Raw genomic sequence first — 12184 nt, 5'->3', positions numbered from 1 at the left:
TGTCAATCACATACTCTCCCTTTGCATTCACATGCATCCACTTCATCATTGCAGCCAAAACACATTCATTTTCAGCCATTGCATATGCATCTTCAAATAAATTAGCACAATCACATTCACCCATTGATTCCCATTCACCTTTGTGCCGTGACTTCCCCTTTGTTCCCACCAATCACATGCATCATCATCATTCAACCAAATCAGCCACATGCAACTCTTCATCATTCACACACCATCACACAAATCCAAACCGTGGTTTTCACATTCATTTCCACCAAAAAACCAAGCCTAACCCGTGCATTCCCCCTAATTCCAGCACCTACACACCTTGCCACATGCTTTCCAACTTTCCCCTTCATGATTGCAGCTTTCCAAGCTTTCCCCCTTCATCATTAAGCCACATTCACTCCCATTTCTCTCCCCTTAACAGCCCTAACCCGTGCATAATTAAAGTACACCATTCAACACACACATGCACCCAAAACACATCCATGCCGTGGCCTACCTTCCATTTCCAGCTTTCACATGCAATTCCAGCTTTCACATGCTTTCCTAGCTGTTTTTCCACCACATTCCAGCCACATAAATGCTTAAACAAACAGCCATATACACCTCCATTCCTCCTATAAAAACCCTTGCATTCCCATTACATAAACACATCTCATTTTCATACACAAGATACCACAAACACATCCAATCTTCCCTCATTGCCGTGAGCTCCCATACACTATTCCATTCACCACAGAAATTCCATTCACAACACAACACACAACAAAAACACTTCACCTTTGCCGCAAATCCCCTTCCATTTCTACACAACTTCTTCTCGGCTTCATTCCATACACTCTCCCATTCGCAGAAACCATTCAACCTTAGCCGCTCCACCTTCATTTACAACACACTTGGAGCACCACACCGAAGGCAACTCTTAAGGGATTTCGACATCAGTTTTGCTTCAAGGGTTCTTTCTTCTTAATTCTATGTTCATTCATGTTGTATATTTTTATATCAAACATTCTGTAAACATGAAGTGTAACTAATCTCTTTCTAGGGATTCGATGTAGCCTTGCAAGATTGCCATGTAGTTATTTCAGAATGCTCAGTTGATCCATCTATTTCTTGTTTCATTCTCTGATTTAATTGTGACTTTGTGTGTTGATTTTAATGTTTGATCACCATTTGATTTAACCACAGGTTGTTTAGCCAAGAGTAAAGCACACATCATGCATACTCTTGGTGGATATGTGAATGAATGAAGGGAATGCTTTGCAAACAACCTGCCGAGTGTTTCCTTTGGTTTTATGAAAGTTTCTTGTGCGTGTCATGTTCTTGATTAGGGACCAAAGTTGCACATCACACTTAGGTTCATGATTAGGAACATTTGATCAAATCCACACATCATATGGTTGATCATATCTAAGTGAAACAAACCCAAGAAATAGGTAGATGGATGAGTATAATCTGACTTAACAAGCATGGACTTGGCTTAGCAATGGTGAAACCGAATCCCTAGTTTCATCTCCATTTGTGCTATCTCATTTTATTAGTTGTTGATTCATTTATTTGTGTCTACTTCATTTTCTTGTGCTTTCAAGTTACAACAACAAATCTGCATAAGTTGATTAGTTTTATTTCTCTTATAGAGTTCTTGCAAAACAAGTAGTTGTATAGGTCCAATTAGTCCCTGTGGATTCGACACCCTTACTTGTGCCATTATACTAAACATATTCTAGCACGAAGAAGGAAAACATCAATCAGTATTCCATGCATGAACCAAACACTTGGAAGTTGATTATCACTATGTCTGGGAGAAGGTTGTTCATGGTCAATTATTGGTTAATTATATTTGTTCGCAAGACCAACTTGCTGACTTGTTCACCAAAGGCATGTCGTCATCTCGATTTAAGTTACTTGTCTCCAAGCTTCCGGTTGTTCCACAGCTTGTCAGCTTGCGGGAGGCTGTTAGATGACGTCAGCATGCTCAGTGCATCACCGAAACTTTTGGATTTTGACTTGGTTCAAACTCCCATCCTTTCAGCTGTTCCTAGTTTATAGGACTGTTTGGTTATTTGATTTTCTGTTGTAATTTGAACCTATGGTTGTAATCATTTCCTTGTATATAGGGTTTTCAAACTCAATCTGTAATCATGAAAGTATTATAAATACATGCATCCCACAATTGATTGGGTATGCAATTGAAGTGAAACTTTGAACTAGTAAGTTTTACAGTGTGACCTGTTTTTTTGGTTAATTTTCGAAGTAGGGGCACAATTGTGGTGGGTTGGTTTTGAAATGGTGAATTTTTTCATTCTTATTGTACTTGTTGGGTTTAACAGAAACTAAATGAGATTTTATTTGGAAGTTAATTGAATTGGTTTAGAAGTGAGGTGCAGAAGGAGAGATTTTTCTATGCACTGGAAAAATGGCCTGGTACACCAAGTGTCCTGATATAGTCGGTTGGACGCTCAAACATTTAAACTTCTCCCCAATTATGTTATGACATAACTAAGAGAGAATACATACGATTTTCGACTCTTCGTATTCCGCCCTTGTATTGAAAAGGTTCACCAACCCTATGAGCTTCGATTTTCAACTCTTGCGTTTAGTTTTATAAGAGATCCTTTTCCAGTCTTGATATTTCTCTGTTAGTTGTTGCTTCGTAATGGTTCTTTCTCTTTTGTTGTTATTCTTTGCAGTGGAGAAGTTTTCCAGCTATACTCTTGATTTCCTGTATCAGTTCATCTCTCAAAGTTTCCAAGCAATGGCAGGGGACTGTGATTCTTCATCCTTGGTTCACCTCAATGTGGGAGGAAAGAAGTTTTCCACCACCGTCGGTACTCTAACTCAGAGCGAACCCGATTCCATGCTTGCTGCAATGTTTAGCGGTCCACACACTTTGCGCCAAGATAAGAAGGGATATGTTTTTATCGATAGGGATGGCGAACATTTTCGGCACATTCTTAACTGGTTAAGAGACGGTGAGATTCCTAAATTAGAAGCTTCCCAATATGCAGAACTTGTTATGGAGGCAAAATACTATCAACTACTAGGGTTATTTGTTGGAATACTTGTCCTTAAGAGTAAGGAAGATAAGAAGTTGGATGCAGATTTTACCCATGCCGAGGTTATCAACTACATACATTCAGGGAAGTGGACTAGAGGCCTGCGTAATCGTGTGCATTATTTTCGAGGGGTTAATCTTTCTGGCTTTAATCTTTCAAAACTGGACCTGTCAAATGTCGACTTCGGCTATGCATGTCTGAGACACGTGTGTTTCTCAGGTGCAGATATTCTAAATTCCAATTTCAACTGCGCTGATGCTGAAGATGCTACCTTTGACAATGCAAATGTGCGTAGTTCTACTTTTTCTGAAGCAAATCTTCGAGGAGCTTCTTTTGTGGGTGCTAAAAACTTCGATCTCGGCCGGTCATCTTGCGTGGAAGATTGCAAAGGGTTGATGTATCCTATGTTTGGCTTTTTGTGACCTACCACATTGGTGTACCTCTAATTCATTGGTCTCTATTTTGCCAAGTTCGTTATTACAAGTGGGTCTTTGAAAGGATTTTACCATCGACGGATACAATAATGCAAATGACGCTTTAATGCAGTGACCAAAATTTAATCATGTATGTGTATTATAATGCTAGTTTGATTCTAATATACCTTATTACTAGAATATTAAACGAAATTCTAACTTTTAGTCACAACATCATTTTAGATACAACGCATCTATTTAAAGTATAAATAGAGACTTATTCATACGATATGTAATAAATTTACTTAAGTTTGCCTAGTCCGCCTAGGCCTACCTAGCCTCCTAGATGCTAGGCTCCAGTCCGCAAGCAAACTAGTGTCTAACGTCTCTTAGAACCTTGGTTTTATTATTATTTTTTGTTTTAAAATACTTATACAATTATGAAAGTGAATCATGTAATACAATAATAGTTCAAATTTGACATATTGAGTGGTGAACAAAATTTTTAAAAATGATCAAAGGGCCACATAAGCCTTCAAATTTAAAATTAATTTAAAATTTGATATCTCATTTAAAGATGGTCTTAGATTTTTAAATTTTCTTTTCACCAAATTTTCAAATTTTTTTTTTTTCCAAATTTTCTTTAAACATGATTATCGGGCATCGTAAGGATTTTAGGAACGTTTTCGGATTTTTTTTCTGATTGATGACCAATATTATATGAATATTTTTGTTACGGAAGAATGATATATGCGTTGGTAGACTACATTTATAAGTGAACATTTTTGCTTATCACTATAAACTATAGTGTATGCTTACTATACACTTATTATATGCCAAGTGTCCTTTCATTTAACTTTAGTTAATTTTTTTTCAAAATTAAAAAAGTAACATTTAATGTAAAAGTTAACTAGAGTTAGGAGAAGCCACTTAGTACTACGGTGTGGTGATATTCTTCTTCACTTGTAAGTGAGAAGTCTTAGGTTCGAATATTGTAGATGACGGATTCGATACCAAATTAAGTTGTCCATTATGTAGCTTAGCCAAACTCGCACCTTAGTGTAAAATATATCGTTGAACTAAAAAAAAAACCTAGAGTTAGGTAAAAAGACATGTGGCAGATGATTAGGTGTATGATGAACATACACCATAGTTAAAATGGTGAGCAAAAATGCAAAAGCATTTGGTGCATGGCAACCTACTATTTGAATATGAAGAACTACACGATCCGAACTGGTACAAAATCGACATTCCCAAGTAGAATGAACCCTAAAGGTAGTAACAAACCATACTTGATAGCATGAACTAAAGCAGTCCTCTCAAATCTTTGAGGTCGAAATGTATATTAACCACAAGATGACTCGTAATTAGAGGTTTGTACATGTAGACTTATCTTTACCTTTGGCTGCTTGAACAACATTCTTACCCTTATTTTTATTTTTATATTTAGACTCTTATGGAGATGCTATAACGTAAAAATAGTTTCAATTGTGGGTATTTTCACTTATTTTCTAAAAAAGGTCACGTGTCAATTAAATGTTCATCTCAAAGGGGTGAAAGTACAAAAATAGGGTGTATTTTTGTTCATGGTCGTAATACTCCTATCCTACTTATTGTTATTATTGAAATTTGGTTCTATTCATTACATAAATATCGATATTTGAATTCATTAACGTGATAAATAGAGCGGTTAGTGTTACCACCACTTGAGGTTCACGATAAAAAACACTACCCAAAAATAACTAAAGGTTTTTGAGATCTATGACATTCCTTGCATGCGTGTTGTTACTGGCAATAACCAAGAGAATGCATACGGTTTTCGACTCTTCGTTTTCGCCCCGGTATTGAATATGTTCACTAACCCTACGAGCTTCTCTATGTGTTACTTACTAACATCGTCTGTATCCTGTTCTTGGTATAAATACAAATGCGTGCTGTGGGAACGTTTAGTTATTGTAAGAAATCCTTTTCCACTACTGATATTTTTCCCTTAGTTTTGCTGCATAAGGGTTCTTTTTCTTTTGGTATTATTCTTTGGAGTGGAGAAGGTCTCAAGTTTGGTATTATTCTTTGGAGTGGAGAAGGTCTCAAGTCATACTCTTGTCGAATGTTTATTTTCTTAATTTTTTGTATGGGATTTTGAAATTGTAATTCTGACTCTTAATTTCCTGTGTCAGTTCATCTCTCGAGGTTTCGAGCCGATGGCGTCGAACTGAGATCGTGGCAGTAAATTTTAGGCGTCGAAGACCAGTTTTGGAGCTATTGGGGTAAAATTCTGAAAACCCTAGCCTTGATTTAACTCCCTTTTGATTTGATGAGGCTATGCTATTTGTGTGAACTGTTTTTTCGGTTAATTTTCGAAGTAGGGGCAGATTTGTGGTGGGTTGGTTTTGGAATGGTGAATTTTTTTCGTTCTTATTGTACTTGTTGGGTTTAACAGAAACTAATGAGGTTTTACTTGGAAGTTACGTGAGTAAATATATGGAGTGGCTTTCTTTTAGTTTGAAAGAGTGGAAGATAATTGAATTGGTTTATAAGTGAGGTGTAGAAGGTGAGATTTTTTATTGCATTGGAAATACGGCCTGGCACAGTTAGTGTCATGACATAATCGGTTGGATGCTTAAACATTTAAACTTCTCCCCAATTATGTTATGACATAACTAAGAGAGAATACATACGATTTTCAACTCTTCGTATTTCGCCCTTGTATTGAAAATGTTCACCAACCCTATGAGCTTCGATTTTCAACTCTTGTAAGTGCGTTTAGTTTTATAAGAGATCCTTTTCCAGTCCTGATATCTCCGTTAATTGTTGCTCCGTCATGGTTCTTTCTCTTTTGTTGTTATTCTTTGCAGTGGAGAAGTTTTCCAGTTACACTCTTGATTTCCTGTATTAGTTCATCTCTCAAAGTTTCCAAGCAATGGCAGAGGACTGTGATTCTTCATCCTTGGTTCACCTCAATGTGGGAGGAAATAAGTTTTCCACCACCGTCGGTACTCTAACTCAGCGTCAACCCGACTCCATGCTTGCTGCAATGTTTAGCGTTCGACACACTTTGCGCCAAGATAAAGAGGGATATGTTTTTATCGATAGGGATGGCAAACATTTTCGGCACATTCTTAACTGGTTAAGAGACGGTGAGATTCCTAAATTAGAAGCTTCCCAATATGCAGAACTTGTTAAGGAGGCAAAGTACTATCAACTACTAGGGTTAGTAGATGGAATACTTGATGTCCTGTACAGTAAGGAAGATAAGAAGTTGGAGGCAGATTTTACCCGTGCCGAGGTTATCAACTACATATATTCAATGAAGTGGTCTAGTCGCATGGATAATGGCATAACTATGCATTATTTTGGAGGGGTTAATCTTTCTGGCCTTAATCTTTCAAAATTGGACCTGTCATATGTTGACTTCAGCCATGCATGTCTGAGACACGTGTGTTTCTCAGGTGCATGTATTCGAATGTCTAATTTCAACTACGCTGATGTTGAAGGTGCTACCTTTGACAATGCATATTTGGGTGGTTCTACTTTTTCTGAAGCAAATCTTCGAGGAGCTTCTTTTGTGGGTGTTGAACACTACAATCTCGCTGGGGCATCTTGCGTGGAAGATTGTAGGTACTGAAAGTTATCCTTGACAATGTTGATCATGTTAGAAGTGTTTTTGGGATGCTATATGAATCTAATTTTTATTTCTTTAATTTAAACCACTTGCAAAGGGTTGATGTATGTATAATCTGACTTGTCCTATGTTTGGCTATTTGTGACCTACTACAACGGTGTACCTCTAATTCATTGGTCTCTATTTTGCAAGTTCGTTATTACAAGTAGGTCTTTGGAAGGATTCTACAACTAACGTATACAATACTGCAAATGACATTTTAATGCAGTGGCCAAAATGTAATCATACTTGTGTATTATACTGCTGGTTTGATTCTAATATACCTTATTACTAGAATATTAAAAGAAATTCAAACTTTTAGTCACAACATCATTTTAGATATAATGCATCTATCTTTTGTGTCATCACATATAATGACTAATAGGCATTTAGCGTTGCGAGCCATCCCTAATTTTAGGGTATTTTAAATCCCAAATGTGATAAATGACAAAATGCCCCTGATTGGGTGAATGTTGATTTTTATTGACCATAATAGCTTGACACTTATAACTTATTATGTAAACTTGTTCCTGCAGTACTTGTTGTCACGAATGTGTGAGCGCAAACGAATTAAAATTTGGAGTTCGAAAGAGAAATTTTTAAACTTTCCAAATCATAGGGTAATTTAGTAATTTCGAATAATCCTTCTAAATCCTATCAACTTGCATCCTCGTCTTCCTTGCATATAGAACCAGCTGTACCCAGAAGTACAGCCGCTGTTTCTTCATTTCTTTCTCCGTTTTGCTCTCCCAAACTCAAATCTGCATATCTCCTTCATTTGGTCACCGTTTTCGACAAGTCTTATATCAAAGTCTAAGCCCTCGTCGTGCCCAACACGTTTTGTAACCTCGATTTCCCCCAAAAAAACCACCACACAAGGCAGAAGAAAGGCGAGAAAGGGAGCAAATCTCGCCGTAAAACTTCAAGTCCGGCCAAACTCATCGGAACTCGACCTTAAGCCAAGAGAGAAGTTTAATCCTCTTCTCTTCGGCTTCATTTCTACGTAAGTGGTTCCTTACATTTGTCAATTACAGATTTGGGTTAAATTTAGATTCTTGTTTTTAATCCGACTCGTCTAATTTATGAGGCTATGTTATTTGTGTGAACTGTTTTCGTTGAAGATCATGTGAAAATTAATTGGAATTGGAGGTGTTTGGTTAATTTTCGAAGTAGGGGCAGATTTGTGGTGGGTTAGTTTTGAAATGTTGAATTTTTACGTTCTTGAAGTGAATATTATGCTTGTTGGGTTTAACAAAAACTAAATGGGATTTTATTGGGAAAGTTACGTGAGTAAGTGTATGAAGGATTGTCTCTCTTTTAGTTTGGAAGAGTGAAAAATAATTGAATTCGTTTATATGTTTCAGTGTTACGGAAACGATACAACAAGTGTGATGACATGATTGGTTACACTAGTTAGATCATCTTTGATGTCAAACCTAAGTGGAATGTTGTGTAATCAAATTTGAAAGTAAGAGTAAGCTTCAACCAATATGTCAATCCTACGTGGATTGACATATGAGTTTTCAGAAAATGTGATGTGAAATAATTTTTAATTATTATATTACGTAGACATCATTAATACACCAATTATAGATCTTGAAAATTTATTTTAATTGATTTCTTTTTAAAATGAGTCTACAAATATCATTTATAACCAAAAAAAAACGTATCGGTTGAAAAAAGAGAAAATCTGACATTGCCACATCAGCCGTCAAATTAAAATTTGACATTTATCTTTTGACATCTCCTTTAGAGATGCTCTTGCGGCTAGTGTATGACTATATTATTCAGCTTACATTAGTTACAACTAGTGTATGACTACATTTTCAGCTTACATTAGTTACAACTAGTGCATGACTACATTTTCAGCTTACATTGGTTACCACTAGTATATGGAATTATATGTTATACCTACGCGACAGCATCACGGTTGTTACAGTCGGCGCTCTGCGTTCATGATACTTTGGGGTTACTTGCTTAGGCACTCTAGCTATAAGCTTTTTTTTGCTATTGCATTTTAAAAGAGATTACCTTGGGACAGGAGATTATGCGTTTCCGTTAGCTTTTTGCCCAGTTGAAATAACAACTGCTCTTTCCTCCTAATTTGATGTTACAACTAGTATATGGAATTATATGTTATACCACCACTAAGTATCAATTTAGTATATATGCATGTATCGTTTTTTCAATTTCTATGACATGCTTAGTTTTCAAAACAGAGGGTTAATATGTTCAGAAAACAAAATGTTTGAAAAAACTTTATTCTTCGTCCATATACACTTTTTTTTTTTTTTGCCCCTCAATACTTTGTGGTAGAGATCATATTGACGTTGAGGCAAACTTGCGACAGCTAAGGCAAACTTGCGACAGCTATGATCAGTTGCCATCGAGCAGGACTACTCCCTTATGTATATGCATGCAGGTTATGGTTATGTCACCTTCTGGGTGACGACCAACACATCTCGATTTCGGTATCTATTTTGACATCGGATCAAAGTGTATCATTTAATGTTAACCATTCTTCATGACTGAATCTTAGAGTAACAGTAGCCCTTGTGACTGAATCTGTGTCGGAGATGCTATAAGGTAAAAATATTTTCAATCGTAGGTATTCTTTTCATTTATTTTCCAAAAAAAAGTCGTGTCATTTAAATGTTCATATCAAAGTGGTGAACGAGTGCAAAAATAATTAAAGGTTCATATCAAGAGGGAATACATACGATTTTCGACTCTTCGTATTTCGCCCTTGTATTGAATCACTACCCCTATGAGCTTCGATTTTCGACTTATAACTACGTTTAGATTTATAAGAGATCCTCTTCCAGTACAGATATTTCTCCGTTAGTTGTTGCTGCATAAATTTTCTTTTTCTTTTGTTGTTATTCTTTGCAGCAGAGAAGATTTCAAGTTATACTCTTGGCGAATTTTTTTTTTTTTTTTTTTTTTATTTATTTTTCATATGCTATTTTGATATTGTAATTCTCACTCTTAATTTCCTGCATCAGTTCATCTGTCAAAGTTTTGAAGCAATGCCAGAGGTCTCTGATTCTTCATCCTTGGTTCACCTCAATGTGGGAGGAAAGAAGTTTTGCACCACCGTCGGTACTCTAACTCAGCGTCAACCCGACTCCATGCTTGCTGCAATGTTCAGCAGTCGACACACTTTGCGCAAAGATAAGAAGGGACACGTTTTCATCGATAGGGATGGCGAACATTTCCGGCACATTCTTAATTGGTTAAGAGACGGCGAGATTCCTAAATTAGAAGATTCTCAATATGCAGAACTTGTTAAGGAGGCAAAATACTATCTACTACTTGATTTAGTTGATGGAATACTTGATGTCCTTGATAGTAAGGAAGATACTGCGTCGGATGCAGATTTTACACGCACCGACGTTATCAAGTACATACACTCACAGAAGTCGTGTAGATGCTCGTCTAATAAGAATTATTTTCAAGGGGTCAATCTTTCTGGCCATAATCTTTCAAAATTGGACCTGTCAGAAGTTAACTTCAGCTCTGCATGTTTGAGAAATGTGAGTTTTTCAGATGCAAATCTTCAATCTGCTAATTTCAAGCATGTGGATGCCGAAGGTGCTACTTTTGACGATGCCAATTTGTGTGGTTCTACTTTTTATGGAGCAAATCTACGAGGAGCGTCTTTTGTGGGTGCCAAAAACTTCGATCTCTACGATCTCTCTGGGGCATCTGGTGTCGAATATTGTAGGCTCTGAACGTTATCCTCGACAGTGTTGATCATGTTAGAAATGGTTTTGGGAATCTCTTTACATTACATACAAATGCGACCGATGGATTATGCAAGGGCGTAAGCCAACTTCATCTTTCAGGTTCTACAAGATTTGATTTCTCAATAGCTCTCGAGTCATTTAGTGGTTAATGTATGACTTATGTCCTGTATTTGTGACCAACCACATTGGTCTCTATTTTGCAAGTTCGTTATTACACATAGTTCTTTGCCAGGGCTATCTTTGATATTTCGAGGGCCTGTGCTAATGTATGATCTATTTATGTCCTATATTTGTGACCGACCACATTGTTGTACCTTCAATGCATTGGTCTCTATATTGCAAGTTTGTTATTACAAGGTAGTTCTTTGGTAGGGTAGTTTCTGAGATTCGGAGGCAGTAGCGGATTCATAATTTTAAACTTGAGGGGTCCCAATAACAAAGGTAAAAAAATTTATAGATTAAAATAACATTTAAAAGTTAAACTATAATACATTTTATTGATGAATCATACATAAAACAACATTACAAGCTATAAAATCTAATTCAAGCATCTACGACAAAGTTTCATAGTCTAAAAATGTTCCATTTGCAAATATGATCTTTAAACCTCATCTTGAATATTAGGAGGATAATCCTTCATTCAAATTCTTTTTCCAGAGTCTCTCTCAAGATTATTCAAATGAATATCACACTCATTTTGTCTTGAACTTGAACTATCCAAACAAATAGATTGTGATATTGGTTTTGACTTGAATTTTTTTTTTCCATATTTCTTACCTATACACTACATATTAATAATAAAAAAAACACAAAAACATATACCAATGAATCAATAAACAAAATTCCAATAATTAAATGAGTATACAAAAATAAAATATATCAATAATAGATTATAAAATCTCCATCAATATATAATATAATTTAGTTGAGATTAGATTAGAATACCAAAAAATCTTATTTGAATTTTGAACCAAATGGTGGTGGTGTGGAGATTTAAAACAAATTGAGATATGATATTGGAGTAAAATTAAAATATGAGATTGGGTGGGATTTTAGGATTATGAGAATTGGGAAATTGGGGATTGGATATGTGAAAATTGGGGGTTTCAGGTTTTGGTTGGGGGAATGGATGGTAAGGTATGGGGATTCAGGAAGAGTGACGGAGGCCTTGGGAAATTAAAACAAAATGAAAGCAAACGGCAGCATTTTGCCGTTGTTTAAACTTAAAAAAAAAAAAGAAAAAAAAAAAAAGAAAAAGTTTTAAGGGGCACTTTGATTCAGGTCCAAAAAATTCAGCTG

The 12184-nt window shown here is 36.1% G+C and overlaps 3 protein-coding genes across 4 annotated transcripts; all 3 read left to right on the top strand.

Annotated features, from left to right (window-relative positions):
• The first annotated feature begins 2671 nt into the window (after window positions 1–2671).
• LOC137714228 (FH protein interacting protein FIP2-like) lies at window positions 2672–3484 on the top strand. Its single transcript, XM_068453490.1, has one exon. It carries the CDS (start codon window positions 2762–2764, stop codon window positions 3482–3484), a length of 723 nt encoding a protein of 240 aa, XP_068309591.1. The 5' UTR covers window positions 2672–2761.
• Window positions 3485–6349: 2865 nt separating this feature from the next.
• LOC137714724 (FH protein interacting protein FIP2-like) lies at window positions 6350–7256 on the top strand. Its single transcript, XM_068453867.1, has one exon. The coding sequence runs from the start codon at window positions 6396–6398 to the stop codon at window positions 7098–7100; it is 705 nt and encodes a 234-aa protein (XP_068309968.1). The 5' UTR covers window positions 6350–6395; the 3' UTR covers window positions 7101–7256.
• A 580-nt stretch (window positions 7257–7836) lies between these two features.
• On the top strand, window positions 7837–11234 carry LOC137716413 (FH protein interacting protein FIP2-like). 2 transcript variants are annotated; one of them, XM_068455863.1, is made up of 2 exons: window positions 7837–8139; window positions 10142–11234. In XM_068455863.1, the coding sequence occupies exon 2, from the start codon at window positions 10166–10168 to the stop codon at window positions 10868–10870; it is 705 nt and encodes a 234-aa protein (XP_068311964.1). In that variant the 5' UTR covers window positions 7837–8139; window positions 10142–10165; the 3' UTR covers window positions 10871–11234. The 2 variants fall into 2 exon arrangements, with proteins under 2 accessions (XP_068311964.1, XP_068311965.1); XM_068455864.1 differs by lacking the exon at window positions 7837–8139 and adding an exon at window positions 9503–9722.
• The last annotated feature ends 950 nt before the right edge of the window (window positions 11235–12184 follow it).

This window comes from Pyrus communis, chromosome 14, assembly GCF_963583255.1.
Source record: "Pyrus communis chromosome 14, drPyrComm1.1, whole genome shotgun sequence".
Lineage (NCBI taxonomy): Eukaryota > Viridiplantae > Streptophyta > Magnoliopsida > Rosales > Rosaceae > Pyrus > Pyrus communis.
Note: the sequence above shows the minus strand (reverse complement) of the source record. Positions and strands in the feature narration are given on the sequence as shown.

Bases quoted from the DNA above. Each gene is read 5' to 3' on its own strand.
- LOC137714724 (XM_068453867.1), top strand. From the start codon at position 6,396: ATGGCAGAGGACTGTGATTCTTCATCCTTGGTTCACCTCAATGTGGGA.
- LOC137714228 (XM_068453490.1), top strand. From the start codon at position 2,762: ATGGCAGGGGACTGTGATTCTTCATCCTTGGTTCACCTCAATGTGGGA.
- LOC137716413 (XM_068455863.1), top strand. From the start codon at position 10,166: ATGCCAGAGGTCTCTGATTCTTCATCCTTGGTTCACCTCAATGTGGGA.